Here is a 17,919-nt window from a genome sequence, read left to right as displayed (position 1 = left end):
GAGGAACAGAGAGGGAGGGAGAGAGGAAGAATCCCAAACAGGCTCTGCACTGTTGGTGAAGAGCCTGTCATGGGGTTCGAACTAAGGAACCGTGAGACCATGACCCGAGCCTACATCAAGAGCCAGATGCTTAAATGACTGAGCCACCCAGGTACCCTGAGGCTGCTTTCTTATTAATGCAAGTTTTAATATCTTTGGAATCATATTTCTGTGCCATCTATCTTAGCGCAGAGACAAACCTGCAGTCTGATAGAGCCAGGTTTATTGATCACTGATTCAAGGGAGACTGCACATCAGAAGAATCATGCGACATCTTACCTAAGGAAAGATAGAGTTATAAAATTTGAAGGAAGGGTGAAGCTTAGGTGAAATGTAAAGGAAGCAGTGTTTTTGATAAACTTAAAGGAAAGCCAGGCTAAATGTAAAGGGATCAGTATCAAGTTTGGACTGTGAAGTGGACACAGGATTCTGTTTCCTAGAAACTATACAGAGTTCAGATAAATGTGGGAGTTTGTCTTCACAAACTCTTTATTTGAAGCTTTATTTAGTTGTAAATTGAGGCTACTTAGAAATTGTGCATTAGGGCACCTGGGTGGCTCAGTTGGTTAAGCATCTGATTCTTGGATTCAGCTCAGGTCATGATCCCAGGGTCATGGGATTAAGCCCCATGTCTGGCTCCATGCTGACAAGGAGCCTGCTTAAGACTCTCTCTCTCTCTGCCCCTCATCTCCTACTTGCGTGTACTCTCTCTCTCTGAAATAAAAGAATAAATTGTACATTTAGTAACTTAGATCCTCCAGGCAAGAATGGATTGTTACCTTAGTGATATAATTTGAATCAGTGTATGATTTTAGAGAACCGTGTTCATCATTTAGTAAAAAATAGTAGTTACTCAAAGACAGAGGTTATTTTGACATTTTATAGCTGCAGCACGTCCTAGGTAGAAATATTATTTCCTGTGAACTTTGTAGCTGCTTTTTGTATGTTGTCCCATTCTTTTGAATGGCAGGGCAGATTTTTACTTTCTCACATCTGAAAATTTCAGTCTCAACAGTAACAGACAGGTCAGTGTGTAAATTTCATAGTATTACTGAACACAGTTTACTGCCACCCCACGAATATACAAGCAGTGACTCTGCAGAACAAATCAACAAGGTAAACAAATGTAATGTTCCTAGAGTTGTGCTTCTTGGCCAAGGGGTCCTGACATTGACATTAGAGTCAGTTGTAGCCCAGGCTGTTAGAGAAAACTGCCCAGTGGCTTGATGGTAAGGTCTCATCTCATAGTCTAAAGAACTTAGAGGTCATCTAGTTCAACACTTACTCTGTTGACAATGGATTATACTAAGAACTGGCTAAGAAATTTGAAGGTGATTACAATCAATATGACTAATTTAATCCCTTAAAAAATTTTTTCTGATTATAAAAGCAATACAAGTTAATTAAAGGAAATTTAGAAAATAAAAAGAAGTGTAAAGAAAATATCAAAACCCTTGGAAATACCCCCTTTAGTCAATCTTTGTAAATCGTTCCCCATTTTATTTTACTATATCGGTGATTTATTTAATAGAGATACTTGAAGGGAAACATTCTGGAAAAAATTTAAGCTTTTGGTCTTAATTGAAGGACATTTGGGAAAATGATATTTTCTCAAAACAGTGTTCATGTATAATATGGAAAACAAATCTGCTTAAAATCCAGTTCAGAGCCAGGAAAGTTCATCTGTTCAGCCATGGAATGGTGAGCTAAAAAAATTAATAATAAACACCTATTCCTTATGATAAGAAAGAAGATCACAAGAAAAATATGATCCAAACCATGTTTCTTTCAAATCCTAAAATTTATTTTTTATTCAATTTATTTAAACTAAAAAAGTTCACCCATTTCTCCCACCCCTTACTTCCCTTCTCTAGTAACCACCAGTTTGTTCTCTGTATCCATGAATGCTTGCAGGCATGTGTGTATATACAATTTATTTTTAGATTCCACATATAAGAGATGATACAAGTTTGTCTTTCTCTGTCCTATTTCAAGTTATTTGAAAATTTAATTTGAAAATGCTCATTTATGGTTTGGTGTATTAACAAATTACTATACCTTGGAAATTTTTCAGTGTCTCAAAATGATCTCAATTAATGATATTTTGAAACTGAATAGTATAGCAAAATGGCAGATAAAATTATACAATATTAAGTGATTTGTGGTTTGTTGGTGTTCTAGCTTTGTCCTAACTTTTTTTCCAAAAAAATTTATTTCTTCTTCATTGTTGAAGGGTATTTTACAGGTATAGATTTCTAGATTTCTTTAAGCACTTTGGAAATGTTATTCCATTGTATTTTACTTATGTAGTTTCTGTGAAAAAGTTACATTTAATTCTTATTATTGTTCTTTGAAGGCAGTGTGTCTTTGATGGATTTTAAGACTTTTTTCCTAATGTTTTTATTTGTATTCCTCCTGTTTTCTGGGTTACAGAACTCCCTCAATCTGTGGGTCAGTACCCTTCATTCATTTTGAAAAATGTTTTAGTTACTGTCTCTTCAATGTTTTTCTCCCATTTTCTCCATCTTCTCCATCCATGGCTTTCAACTTGAGAGCCTGGTCTATGAACCATGTCACTCTTTCTGGTAGAACCTGGACCTTAATCATGGTCTCTTTAACATTGTAGCCTGTCAAAATTCTCTCCTAAGCTTGTCCTCAATTTTTAAGTATAATTATATAAGAAATTTAAGAAATAGGAATAGTCTTACCTTTTTCTTCTGCCTAAAGGTTAAACATTACTTAAAGCTTCACATACATTTGGAACAGATTGCAAGCCTGTTGAAAGATAGCATTTTTTTCCTTTCCAAGTTTTTATTTAAATTCTAGTTAGTTAACATATAGTGTAAATTTAGTTTCAGGTGTAGAATTTAGTAACTCAACAATTACATACAACACTGGGTGTTCATCACAAGTGACCTCCTTCTTAATCCCCATCACCTGTTTAACCCATTCCCCCACCCACCTCCCTCTGGTAACCATCAGTTTGCTCTCTATGGTTAAGAGCCTGTTTCTTTGCCTCTCATTCCCCCCTCTTATGTTCATTTGTTTTGTTTCTTAAATTACACATATGAGTGAAATCACATGGTATTTGTCTTTCTCTGAGTGATGTAATTTGCTTAGCATAATACCTTCTTCCATCTCCATCCACATCATTGCAAATGGCAAGATTTCATTCCTTTTTTATAGCTGAGTAATATTCTATTCCCTCTCTATATCTATATATCTCTATCTCTATCTCATCTATATCTCTCACATCTTTTTTATCCATTCATCAGTTGATGGACATTTGGGCTTTTTCCATACTTTGGCTATTGTTGATAATGCTGCTGTAAACATTGGAGGGCATGTATCCCTTTGAATTTGTAATTTTGTATCCTTTTGGTAAATTCCTACTAGTGCAATTGCTGGATCATAGGGTAGTTATATTTTTAACTTTTTGAAGAACCTCCATACTGTTTTCCACAGTGGTTTCACCGGTTTGTATTCCTACCAAGAGTGTAAGAGGGTTCCTCTTTCTCACATCCTTGCCAACACCTGTTGTTTCCTGTGTTGTTAATTTTAGACATTCTAACTGGTGTGAGTGGTATCTCATTGTGGTTGTGATTTTTATTTCCCTGATGATCAGTGAAATTGAGCATCTTTTCATGTGTCTGTTAGCCATCTGTACATCTTCTTTGGAGAAGTGTCTATTCATGTCTTCTGCCCAAAAATTATTTGTTTTTTGGGTGTTGAGTTTTGTAAGTTCTTCATATATTTTGGATACTAACTCTTTATCAGATATGTCATTTGCAAATATCTTCTTCCATTCTGTCGGTTGCCTTTTAGTTTTGTTGATTATTTGCTTCACTGTGCAGAAGCTTTTTATTTTGATGAAGTCACAATAGTTTCTATTTGGAAATACAGCATTTTTTGTAAATTTGGTTAATAGGATGCAAAATGGGAAATTTTTTTCAGTGAGATATTTATTTTTCCTTTGTTTTAGCTTTTTTGGTAGTGGTTAGGAAGGTGTGAGTGATGTTTTCTGAGCAATTACTTTGCTAAATGTTATGAATGCATTATTTATCTAAGGAATTTACAGTATTGAGACAAACAGATGTGTACAGATTACAAGACAGTACCTTAAATACTGTGTAATAAGGTGTGATGGTGAGACCATGAATGAAGTTATTTAACTGTGTTAGCAGTAGGGAATTTTATGGAAGACTGAAAATCCCTTATTTTTTTTAATGGACACAAAGCCTGAAAACTCAAAAGTTACCATGTGATAAGAACTAATAGAATGAGACTACTACTAACTAGTAATTATGAGTTTGGAAAATATCCACATATTTATCATTATTTTAGTATTGTATAATTTACTACATGATTAATAAAGCAATCTGTATGAATTGAGTGATCTACTAAAAGCAACTTTTAAAATAACATTTTAAACTTTTTAATTTGAATTATTATATTCATGCAGAAATGTTCCCAATTTATAAGTGCAGTGTACAGTTTGATAAATTTTCACAAAATGAACAAAACTAGGTGTAACCACCACCCAGCTGATGAAATAAAATTTTACTCACAACCCAAAGCCTCCTCCATCTCATCACCTCCTCCAGATTGCTACCTCCCCACCCAAAGGTAACTACTATCCTGACAGCTAACAATGTGGATCAGTTTTGCTTATTTTTTAACTTTACACAAATGGAATTATACATTAAATATATTTTAATGTAAAAAATAAAACAGCAGATCAGAAAAATGTCATCCATGATCTTAAACCCTAATATTAAAATCTAGGTTTATTTTTGCATATTCTCTTGCATTCTTTGCTTATTTGTATTTTTTTGAGGGGGTGATCCTTTTTTTGTAGTTATAGACATACTTTGTATGCAGTTTGGTTTAATATATCACAAGCATTTTCTGTATCATTGTTGGCCTTTATAGTTATAAACGTTGCATGAGAATTACAGAGAAATAAGAAAATACAGGCAAAGAAAAATAGTGATCATTCTTAATGTTTATATAATATGTATATCATAATTCAGTTATTCTCCTATTGTTGAACATTGCAACGAGTGTTTACTTGGATATAAACATAATTTGGCAGGGACGTCTGGGTGGCTCAGTTGGTTAAGTGTCCAACTTCGACTCGGGTCACGATCTCATGGTTTGTGGGTTGGAGCCCCGCGTCAGGCCCTATGCTGACAGCTCAGAACCTGGAGCCTACTTTGTATTCTGTGTCTCCCTCTCTCTCTGCCCCTACCCCACTCATGCACACTCTCTCTCAAAAATAAACATTAAAAAAATAAATATAAGATAATTTGACATATCTCCAAATTCTCAGAAGTAAGATTTGAAGCAAAGTGTACAAATCTTTCTATTGTTCTTGATGTTTTGTCTAAATTATTTTCCAAAGTAATTTTACTGAAAAAAAGGGAAGGAGGATTGCTGCCAGAATATGTGCACTGATAGCCCTGACAAGTTCTAAGTATTATTATGTATTCTCACATTTTTTCTTTAAAGTTTATTCATTTATTGTTTCTGAGAGAGACAGTGTGAGAGTGCATGCACAAGTGCACTAATGAACTGTGAGATTGTCCGTCACCTGAGCTCAAGTCTGAGGTCTTAACTGACTGAGCCACCCAGGTGCCCCTGTTTTCTCACTTTTTTAAACTGCTAATTCAATAGGCAAAGAAATTGTATGTCATTGCTTAAATTACCTCGGACAATAATAATTCAAAGTACGTAATTTAAACATTTTTCCACAATTTTATAATTATTCCTCATTTTATGCAAATGTCTTTGCCTTCATCATATATAATATACTTTAGTTCTCCTAGTTCTTTAAAAAAATTTTTGATGTTTATTTTTAAGAGAGAGACAGAGCGTGAGTGGGGGAGGGCAGAGAGAGAGGGAGACAGAATCAGAAGCAGGCTCCAGGCTCTGAGCTACAGAGCCCAATGCGGAGCTCAGACTCCTGAACCATAAGATCATGACTTGAGCTGAAGTTGGACACTTAACCAATTGAGCCACCCAGGCGCCCCACTGGTAGCTCATTTTATAGCCCAGTTCTTATGTGTTATAAAATACTACTTTCTCTAATTTCTATTCAGTTCTCCCATAGTAACATTTAATCATGATTAGGTAATTATTTATTATTTGTTTCATCACTTATATATCCCACTAGAATGTAAACTTGTCCAAAGAATGGTCTATATTTTGTTCAACTTTTTAAAAATATTTTCTTTAATCTTCATTTATTTTTGAGGGGAGAGAGAGATACAGAGCGTGAACAGGGGAGGGGCAGAGAGAGAGGGAGACACAGAATCAGAAGCAGGCTCCAGGCTCTGAGCTGCCAGCATAGAGCCCAATATGGGGCTCGAACCCACGAGCTGTGAGATCATGACCTGAGCTGAAGTCGGACACTCAACTAACTGAGCCACCCAGGCGCCCTAATTTTGTCCAACTTTTAACTCCCAACATCTAGAAGCACCTGCCATATAATAGGCAGTGTCAGTAAAAGTTTGTCAATAAATGATATGAATCAATAAATGAAATGAAACAATACATATGGAAGTACATCACAGCTCTTGATAACTGAGAACAGTACACAAAGACCTTGGTGGTATATTGCAAGATGGAAAGCTTATTTAAAGAAAATACATATAGACCATGATACAAAACAAACCATTCCGAAAGCAAAAGTCTCAGCCATTAATCAAGAGTGCCTTCTAACTAAAGCCTACAGAAATGATCAGTCTTTTCATGTATCTGGGTATAAAGAACCTTAGAAAAAATAATCATTGGCAGAATACTACTTGTCTAAGCAACTAAAAGCATGATGAATGGGCATAATGCCTAAAAAAAGGCTATTAAGAGAGAGTGCAAGACCATAGTGAAGGGATTAATAGACAAACTGTAGAGCCAGTGATAAATTCAGGCTTTACCTGAACACCTATTTTTCCCTTTCTTCTTAATCATACCCACATGTGGTAGCCTACAATGTGTATGTGTGTATGTGTAATTAATTTGGGAATTTTTTTAAGTTTATTTACTTTGAGGAGAGAGAGAAAGAGCACTAGAGGGGGAAGGGCAGAGAGAAAAAGAATCCCAAGCCGGCTTTGAGCAATCAGCGCAGAGCCCGACATGGGGTTCAAACTCACAAAGCTGTGAGATCATAACCTGAGATGAAATCAAGAGTGGACTGCTTAACTGACAGAGCCACACAGGCATCCCTGATACGGGCTTTAAGAAAAAGATTTTTGATGTTTAATTTATTTTTGAGAGACACAGACAGATTGCCGAGTGGGGAAGGGACAGAGAGAGGGAGATACAGAATCCGAAGCAGGCATCAGCCTCTGAGCTGTCAGCACAGAGCCTGACACAGGGCTCAAACCCATGAACTGTGAGATCATGACCTTGGTGATTTGGGCATTTTTAACTGCTGTTTGTATTTACCAAACTGCAGGGTAAATTTCTCTTTTCTATTAGAACACATTATATTTGCTTTAAAATTCAATTTTGCTTATTTTAGCAGTTAACCATCCCATGTGTAACCTATTTTCATGAGTAGGTATATTTTGTATTTATGTAGCTTCTATATTAAGCTGAATAAAATTGAGGTGATGACATACAGGATTTTCTTTTTTTTTTATTAGAATATGTCAAGCTGAGTTTAGTAGTAATTTGTACTTTAGAAGTTAATTGTTGAAATTCTGGAGAATTTTTGAAAAGTTATTTTTCAAATAAAAATTAGCTGCTATTCTCTCCAAATGGTGTACATTTCAAGTGTTTTCAATTTGGGAGGGTGGTTGAATAACCATAAAGGCTGTTTATGTTTTAAAATGTATACAAGGTTGTGGGTGCCTGGGTGGCTCAGGTGGTTGAATGTCAACTCTTGATTTCGGCTCAGGTCATGATCTCTTGGTTCATGAGATCAAGCCCTGCATTGGGCTCTGCACTGGCAGCATGGAGCCTGCTTGGGATTCTCTCTCTCTGTCCCTCCTTTGCTCAAGTTCTTTCTCTCTCTTTCAAAATAAATAAACATTAAAATAAATAAATAAATAAATAAAACATATACAAGGATGGAGCAATAGTTGCCAGAATGTCCAGAAAGGTTATATCAAAGTACCATGTCAGGAAAACTCATATTTCATTTGTGAGTTATTGTGGGATATTTGTTGAAAATATTAGTTTTTATTTGTACAAATGAAGTAATTTTCCAACCTTAATATTTTTATTATATCTTCACAGTAAATAATTGCCATTCTGTATAGATACAAGATTATGTATTTTAGTTTTTGGTAATTGAAATTTGAAGGTTTGTATGTTCATTGTAATTTTCTTCATGAAATAATAAGAATATTAAAGTAGTATGTCTTTGTGTCTGTATGAATTTCTCCTTAAACAATTTTTCTAAGATGGTGGAGTTACCTTAGGGATGGTGCTCTTATGTGAAGCTGCTACCTCTGACATGGATATTGGAAAGCGAAAGAGTAAGTTATATCATATGCCAAAGTGTAACAATTATACCTTTATTTTTTATTTAATTTTTATTTTGTGTTATTAAAATATAGTTGGCATATAATGTTACATAACAGTTCTGCTTTTAATATAGAAAAAAGAATGTCCTCTTAATCACTTCCTCTCTTAGATATAAGTGTGTTGTTTTACTTCTTAATTATTTTAAAAGTAACATACACTTAATGTTGAAAATGTGAAGGGAGGGGCGCCTGGGTGGCGCAGTCGGTTAAGCGTCCGACTTCAGCCAGGTCACGATCTCGCGGTCTGTGAGTTCGAGCCCCGCGTCAGGCTCTGGGCTGATGGCTCCGAGCCTGGAGCCTGCTTCCGATTCTGTGTCTCCCTCTCTCTCTGCCCCTCCCCCGTTCATGCTCTGTCTCTCTCTGTCCCAAAAATAAATAAAAAAAAAAAAAAAAAAAAAAACGTTGAAGAAAAAAAAGAAAATGTGAAGGGAAATCAGAGTGTGAAACATTTGGGGGAGAATTACCCATTATTCCATAATTGAGAAGCTAAATATTTTAATGTTTTAATATAGTGTCTTTCATTTGTAAAAACATATTTAAAACTCTATAAAATTTTAAATCTTGTACCTCCCTTTTTAACTGGACTTAATTCACTAATAAATATTTTCCTATACATAATTTTAAATTTGTACTCTATGCGGTAGTTTACTTAACCATTCTGATTTTGTTAAACATTTAGATTTTCTTCTAACTTCCATTATAATAATATTTCCTTAATGACTATCATAGCATATTAAGCTTTATTCTCATTTCATATTAATTTCCTTTTTTTTAAATTTTTTTTCAATGTTTATTTATTTTTGAGAGACAGAGAGAGACAGAGTGTGAGTAGGGGCGGGGCAGAGAGAGAGGGAGACACAGAATTCAAAGCAGGCTCCAGGCTCTGGGCTGTCAGCACAGAGCCCGATGCGGGGGCTCGAATCCACGAACCACGATATCATGACCTGGGCCGAAGTCAGACGCCCAACCGACTGAGCCACCCAGGCGCCCCTCATATTAATTTCTTAAGGTAGATTCCTACAGGGGCGCCTGGGTGGCTCAGTCGGTTAAGCGTTCGACTTCGACTCAGGTCATGATCTCGCAGTTTGTGAGTTCTAGCCCCGCATCGGGCTCTGTGCTGACAGCTCAGAGCCTGGAGCCTGCTTTGGATTCTGTCTCCCTCTCTCTCTGCCCTACCCCTGCTCACGCTCTGTCTCTCTCTGTCTCAAAAATAAATAAACATTAAAAAAGAAGGTAGATTCCTACAAGTTGAATGACTGTATGGTCCTGTGTATTTTTTAATTCTCTCGATGTTTTAAACTGATGATGCCAAACTCTTTCCCCAGATGTTCTGATAGTTTAGATTCCTACTAGTGGCATTTAAAAATGCTTGTTTCCAAAAAAAAAAAAAAAAAAAAAAGAATGCTTGTTTCACAGTAACTTTGTCAGCATTAGCTAAACTAAGCTCATTAAAAATCTGTGTGTGTGGTTGTGTGTGTGTGTGTGTGTGTGTGTGTGTGTGTGTTTGCTAATCAGATGAGGGGGAAACTTTATATTATTTTGTACTTCTTTGGTTATTAGTAAAGTTGAATATTTTTCTAAATGTTTATTAGCTGTTTGTGTTTTCCCTTCTGTAAAAAGCCTTTTTGACTTTTGCTATTTAATCTATTAGAGTCTTAGAACTCTTTCTATTGGTTTGGGTGAACTTTTTATATATTAAAATATTCACACATGGGTACTTGTTGCAAAGAAATGCTAGCAATGTAGTTTTATTTTACTTACATAAAATAACTTTAAATCAGAGTTTTACTTTTATGACTACAGAGTTAAATGTTATCAAATTAAACTCACTAAATAAAGTCTACTTTTTATTCTAGAAAAAAGATGATGACATTGGATTTCAGATTTAGAAGATTCTTATTTTTCTGAATTGAAATGAATCTTCACATATTGCAAAAGCAGAACAAATGTATCAATTTTTTATCTAGTCAGTATACATCCTTTCATTGCCTGACTTAAAAACTTGCCTTTCTCAGTATCCATTATTGGGAATAGGCCCTCTGGGTACTACACTGGTGGCATGAATTTAAATTATAAAGTATTTTGGTGACATATATTAAAATAATCACAATTTGATCTACTTCTAAGGTTCTAACCTAATAAAATAATACAAATAATAACCATAAGCACTTATTTAACATTTGTTTTATACCAGAACTGTCTTAGACACTTTTAGATATGTTACATGAAAAAAGTAGAATACAAACATACACAGACTGATTTTATATATAGATTGATATAGATATAGATATACATGTATGTGTGTGTTTAATTGGATAAAAAAAACTTCTACAATGATCATGTGTTAATACTCAGAAAAAATATATTTAACATTTAAAAATTTTTTTTTAATGTTTATTTATTTTTGAGAGACAGAGACAGAGTGCAAGTGAGGGAGGGGCAGAGAGAGAGGGAGACACAGAATCCGAAGCAGGCTCCAGGCTCTGAGCTGTCAGCACAGAGCCTGACATGGGGCTTGAACTCACAGACTGCAAGATCATGACCTGAGCTGAAGTCGGATGCTTAACTGACTGAGCCACCCAGGTGCCCCTTTAACATTTACATTTTAGTCCCTAATCATATTATGTGATAACTTAAAAAAGGAAAAAAAAAACTGTTCCCTAAGTATAAGATAACTAAAAGCTGTTTTTTGTGTTGGCCAATAAGTATGTTTCCCTAGAACTTCTGCTGTAGCACACATGCTTTCCCACATCCCCACCTCTGTGCTTTTTAGCCAGTGTTATTCGCAGGACTCAAAGAGCCTCAAGTTATGGGAATCATACTTGAGCATTGTGGGGTCAGCATCCAGATTTAAGGTCGTTAACGGCTATGCCAAATCAGAGCATATGAAATGAATGTAGAGAGCTATGAATTTAGAGCTAGGATTCAGTATTTTCCCCCTCATTATTCAAATGAGGCATCCATATTGAATGAGTACCTTATTTAGGCAGTGTAGTTACCTATAAATAAATAAAGTACTTTCAAGTGAGGGTGTCACAATGATGTTATCAGATGTCTTTAAATCAATATTTATCAATACAATAAGGCCACTTTTAAGGGTTTAAAAGGAATTTAGTGAGTGATTTCCTTGTCAGTAGAACTTTCTAACACTAATTTCTTGACTGTGATAATTTTAAAGGAATATATTATATACAATTAAATTGCACAAATGTATAAGTGGAACTACTCTATTATATTGTAATGGTTCAAATTAAATGGGAAGGCAGAATCCTGAAGATAAAGAATAGGTATGGAGGCGCCTGGGTGACTCACTCGGTTGGGTGTCCAACTCTTGATTTCGACTAAGGTCATGATCTCACGGACCGTGAGTTCAAGCCCCACATTGGGCTCTGTGCTGACAGCACAGAGCCTGCTTGGGATTCTATCTCTCCCTCTCTCTCTGCCCCTTTCCCCCCGCAAAAGTAAATAAATAAACTTTAGAAAAAATTTTAAAGAAAGAATAGGTATGAAAATTTTTGGAAAACCGCAATTTACCAGTAAATTATATCCCTTCCTTTTCACTCTTGTAGACTAAAATTTGTGCCCCAGTTTTTTATTTTGCTTAACCTGCTCATTTTGCTCTCCTTTTGTTTTTCTCCAGTAATGTGTGTGGCTGGTATTGTACTTGTTGTATTATTCTTCAGTTGGATGCTGTCTATTTTCAGATCTAAATATCATGGATATCCATATAGGTATGATTATTTTATATTTACATAGTGATTACCTATACTTAACAATGATTAGAGTTAATGTTGCTTTATAATATTTGTTTTTCTTTACCTCCAAACTAGTCTAACTTCTAAAGCAGAGATAGGCATTAACTTAGATATGTTGCATATAAAAATTAACTTAAGAAAATTATGATATAATGGACAATAGTATGTGATTTCTCTTCTCAGGAATATCTTTGAGGGTTGTTCTGACATCACCTAATTTAATCTAAAAATCTAAAAACACTTAATGATTAGACTATTTTATGCCTTGTCCACATACTCTACTTACTCTTGAGGAGCAAATTATTATTTTATTTATTATTTATTATTTTTTATTTTTTTTTATTTTGAGAGAGAGAGGGAGCAGAGGAGGGGCAGAGAGAGAGGGAGAGAGAGAATCCGAATCAGGCTCCATGCTGTCAGCAAAGAGCCCAGCATGGGGCTTGATGCCACGAAATGCAAAATCATGATCTGAGCCAAAATCAAGAGTTGGACGCTCAACCGAGCCACCTAGGCACCCTCGAGCAAATTATCTTTTAATGTTATTTTAAAACTTCTCACCTCTACTTTTCAAGGCTCTTTAGATGGCATAAACAGAACATTTCATTAGAATCCAGTTTATTTTTTTATTATTTTGATTTTTTAAGGTTTTTATTTATTTTGAGAAAGAAAGAGCACATGAGCAGGGACAAGGGGCAGAAAGAGAAGGAGAGAGAGAATCCAAAACAGGCTCTGTGCTAACAGCATGGGGGCTCAACCCCATGAACAGTGAAATCATGACCTGAGCCAAAATCAAGAGCCGGATGCTTGGGGCACCTGGGTGGCTCAGTCGGCTAAGTATCCGACTTCAGCTCTCATGATTTGTGAATTCAAGCCCTGCATCAGGCTCTGTGCTGACAGCTCAGAGACTGGAGCCTGCTTCACATTCTGTGTCTCCCTCTGTCTCTGCCCCTCCCCTGCTCATGCTCTGTCTCTCTCTCCTTCAAAAACAAATAAACGTTAAAAAAAAAAAAAAGTCGGACACTTAACCAACTGAGCCATCGAGGTACCCTAGAATCCAGTTTATGGAGAGTATAAGAAAGAGTGTTTGAGGAACTGTCAGCATGGGGCCTGCCTGGCTCTCTCTTCCCTTCTGCTTACACTCTCTCTCTCTCAAAATAAATAAACTATAAAACAACAACAAAAAAAGAAAGAGTGTTTAAGAAGATCTAATTGGCTTGAAATGTTCATAGAGATCTCTAAGGCTCAGGGAAGAAATTACTGTCCTGGTTGTAAATTCTCGATTTTATTCTGTTAGTAGCCATGAGATGTGTACCTACATAATGGGGAATGTTGTGAGTTAGTTTTATAATCTGAGTACCAGTTGCCATAATTCCTGTTCTTTTAATACAACATTGTCCTGTTGTATAAAGGACTATGAACACTAAAAATAAAGTATATCAAGTGATATTTTTGAGAGACAAATTCATTTTTCATATTACTTTTAACACATGTTTGCAGTAGGTAATTTTGAACAGCTCCTTGGTTGATTGATTATATTGTGACAGTCCTAGATTCTTTTGATCAATGAACAACATAAATCAATCTTTTTTTGAATTTTTTCTTGCAAACATACTTAATTTTATTTCTTTTTTTATTTTTCAGATTTTTATTTAAATTTTAGTTATCATATAGTGTAATACTGGTGTCAGGAGTAGAATTTAGTGATTCATCACTTACGTATAACACCCAGTGCTCATCACAAGTGCCCTCTTCAATACCCATCACCCATTTAGCCCATCCCCCGACTACCTCCCTTCCATCAGCCCTCAGTTTGTTCTCTAGACGTAGGAGTCTCATGGTTTGCTTCCCTCTCTTTTTTCCCCCTTCCCCTATGTTCATCTGTTTTGTTTCTTAAATTCCACATATAAGTGAAATTATATGGTATTTGTCTTTCTGTGACTGACTTATTTTGCTTAGCAAAATACACTAGCTCCATCCATGTGGTTGCAAGTAGTAAGATTTAATTCTTTTTGATGGTGAGTAAAATTCCAGTTAGTTAACATACAGTGTAATATTAGTTTCAGGTGTACAATTTAGTAATTCAGCACTTCCATATAATACTTGGTGCTCATTATAAGAAGTATACGCCTTAATCCCCATCACCTATATAACCCATTCTCCCCCCACCTCCATTCTGGTAACCATCAGTTCCCTGTAGTTAAGAGTCTCTTTCTTGGTTTGATTCCCTCTTTCTCCCTCCCCTTTGCTCATTTGTTTTCTTTCTATTTTAATATTTACTTATTTTGAGAGAGAGAGAGAGAGAGTACACACAGGGGAGGGACACAGAGAGAGGGAGAGAGAGAATCCCAAGCAGGCTCCGTACTGTCAGCATGGAGCCCAATGTGGGGCTCAGTCTCAACAACCGTGAGACCATGACCTGAGCCAAGATGAAAAGTCAGGCACTTAACTGACTGAACCATCCAGGCACCCCATTGTTTGTTTTATTTCTTGAATTCCACATATGAGTAAAATCATATGGTATTTGTCTTTCTCTGACTGACTTATTTCACTTAGCATAATACTGTCTAGCTCCATCCATGTCTTTGCAGGTGACAAGATTTTGTTCTTTTTTATGGCTGCTGAGTAATGTTCCATTGTGTGTATATATATATATATATACACACCACATCTTCTTACCCATTCATCAGTTGATGGATATTTATGCTGGCAAACTTAATTTTAAGAACAAAACCTACCCGAACTTTGATTTTTGATTTATAATCTTCTACCTTTATAATTTTATTCTTCTGTGTATATATATTTTAAAATAATTTCTCCTCTATAGAATACTGAATGGAGTACAAGGGCAATCTCGCTGGGATTTCTATTGCTTTATTTCATCACCATGGTTGATTCAGTTATTAATCAGTATTTCTCTTCATGACATATTTTAACTTAAGTTTATGTCTATTTCCTTCTCGCCTAAGACCATCTCAGTATCTCGGTGTTTCTCACTTTTGGTATTAATACTCAAAGTTTATTATGCATACACCCAAATGCTCTTTTGTCTGTTAAAATCAAGATAACAGTATTTGTTAGAATTAAAGCCTATTGTGGGGTGCCTGGGTGGCTCAGTCAGTTAAGATCCCACTCTTGATTTTGGCTCAGGTCATGATCTCACTGTCATGAGATTGAGCCCCACATCAGGCTCCACATTGGGCATGGAGCCTGCTTAGGATTCTCTCTCTCCCTCTTCCTCCATTCTTTCCCCGCTTGCGTGTGCACACACTCTCTGTTTCTCAAAAAAAAAAAAAAAAAAGCCCTTTTTTTTTTCAAAGACTAACATATTGTTTAATGTTTTTATTTCAGCTTTCTGATGAGTTAAAAAGGACCCCAGAGATATGTAGACACTGGAGTAATGGAAATTGGAAAATGAAAAATGGGTGTGTGTTGTAAAGAATGAAATTTGTGTATTTTGTATTACCTCTTTTTTTTTCAATTGATTTAAATAGTTAATCATTTAACCAAAGAAGATTTGTAGTGCCTTAACAAGCAATTTCTTGTCAAAACCATGAAGTATTTTGGATACAATTCTCCTCCTAACCTTCCCTTCCTGATGAACTTTATGTAACATTTAATTTAGTAAAATTAAGTACATTATAAAAATTTTATAACTACTACATTTTAATTAGAACAAGGTTCAAAACTGCTTTAGTAAGCTTTTGGCTATCTGATTTTATATTATCTTACCCAAAATTAGGGGAAAAAAAGAACTGACCAGGTGTTCCTACATATGCCTATTACAGATAAATGTATCAGGAATCCAGTTTTAGCTTTTCCATCTTTGCATGGATGTGTATACTTTGCACATCTTTCCTTTTGGGCGGGGAAATATGTGCTATGCAAGCTTATGAAAATAGAACAATATTGTTTAGAGTACATATCTAACCTGTAGAAAAGACTAGCCAGTCCTCCCCCTCCTTCATGTTTTCTGCTGAAATACAGTGCTAGTTATGCTTTGTGGTAGCTATAGATATTAAAAAGTCTAAATACAGGATTATGATTTCTGCATGAATGTGTTGTTAACTATTTTTATTTGGAAAGATTTCAGGTTTATTCTGTCTCCTTAATTTCTTTTATTTACGGTGGGTTCCACTCTAATAAAAATGTAGCTTAGTGCTAAAATCAGTGTTACTTAAAAATTGTCTGAAATGTTTCTGCAAATTAAAGATTGTTGCTTATTTCATTTGTACCTTAGAGAAAAAAATAGGTTCATCTGGTTAAGTCAATTTCTGTATTACAGTTACAACATATTTCATTAACCCTTGTATTTAGGAGAAGGACTCCCTTAGACTGGAAGAAGCACATCCTGACATAATTGAGTTGTTGCCTGTGAATGGAAAGTAAATTGTTTCTTGACAGTTCTGTTTTTGCTATTATTTTAGCCTTCATTCCCACACCTCAAGTAGAGAAACAGTAAATATTTGAAGAGTTTTTGAGTTTTGTCTTTTTTTCTGTCAGTGGAAATAACCATAAATGCTAACCAAATTTATGTGAAGAATGAAAGAATGAAAGTTATCGTTAGATCTAGCCATAACCTTTCCTATAGCTATGAAGAATATCCTGAAATTCCACTATTATGGAAATATGATAATTACGATTGTGAAAAAATTTTAAAGCAATCTTAGAAGTATTACATTAAAATAATACTTTGCCTACTATTTACTATCTAATAACTCCCATGTGGTCTAAAAGTCTTATATAAAGAGATTTGCAGAAGAGACGGATATAATTGCCTAAGAAGAAACATTTTATGAGGGTTTTTGTTTGAAGATTTGGTGGGTGGGGACATACAGTTGACCATTTCCCCTTTAGTGGATTCACTTTTTGGTAATTACTTCCCTGTAAATTGTGTGATTTTGGATTCCTTATCTGCTATTCTTGTAATTGTCTCAGGCCAAATAAATTTATGCTGTGATTCTTACGAGACTTGTATAAAGATGCCCTGATTTGTACAAACTGACCAGGGTAATACTACTGCCATGTAATCTGTATAGCTCCAGATAATGTGCCATGAGCATTGAAAGAATGGCACTTTTTTTTATTTGTTTTGTCTCCCTTATAGCACATTTTTCTTGTGCAGGGAGAAAAGTTACATTCTAGCTAAAATCTGTAGAAAGCAGGTTTACTAAACTTAGAATAGAGTTAATTTTATGGAAACTTTGAAATTTGCTTTCATCTGAAGTGCCTTAAAGTAGACTCTTAATTTACTTTTCTAGTAATGTTTTAAATATTATTTGTTATGCATTTTAAAAATACTATTCAAAATGACATTGTAGTAGCACAGATAACCAAATGTCTGGCTATTTGCTTTTTGACCATATCAATAAACTTTTACAATCTACTCTGAGTTTTTTGATTAACATGTAAAGAGGGGTGAATTTAAAACACTAAATTAGAATTGTAATATTAGATTATTTCATTTTGAGATTATAATTGAATTTCTTATTGTCCTAATGACAGTGAATTTGATAAGCCAATTTCCTTAGGTATTTCTATTTTTTATTTTTTTTTACATTTATTTATTTTTGAGAGGCAGAGAGAGACAGAGCACA

At 35.0% G+C, this 17,919-nt stretch overlaps 1 protein-coding gene across 1 annotated transcript in view; it reads left to right on the top strand.

Moving 5' to 3' along the window:
• MAGT1 (magnesium transporter 1) overlaps positions 1-17,708 on the top strand; it is a 61,106-nt gene extending 43,398 nt beyond the window's left edge. Inside the window, exons 8-10 of the mRNA XM_049644002.1 lie at positions 8,448-8,522; positions 12,211-12,301; positions 15,674-17,708. Coding sequence (XP_049499959.1) covers positions 8,448-8,522; positions 12,211-12,301; positions 15,674-15,689 — 182 coding nt within the window. The 3' untranslated portion in view covers positions 15,690-17,708. The remainder of the gene's footprint in view (positions 1-8,447; positions 8,523-12,210; positions 12,302-15,673) is intronic.
• The last annotated feature ends 211 nt before the right edge of the window (positions 17,709-17,919 follow it).

This window comes from Panthera uncia, chromosome X (genome assembly GCF_023721935.1).
Source record: "Panthera uncia isolate 11264 chromosome X, Puncia_PCG_1.0, whole genome shotgun sequence".
NCBI lineage: Eukaryota > Metazoa > Chordata > Mammalia > Carnivora > Felidae > Panthera > Panthera uncia.
The sequence above is the reverse complement of the archived record's forward strand: the minus strand, read 5'-3'. Positions and strand labels throughout refer to the sequence as shown.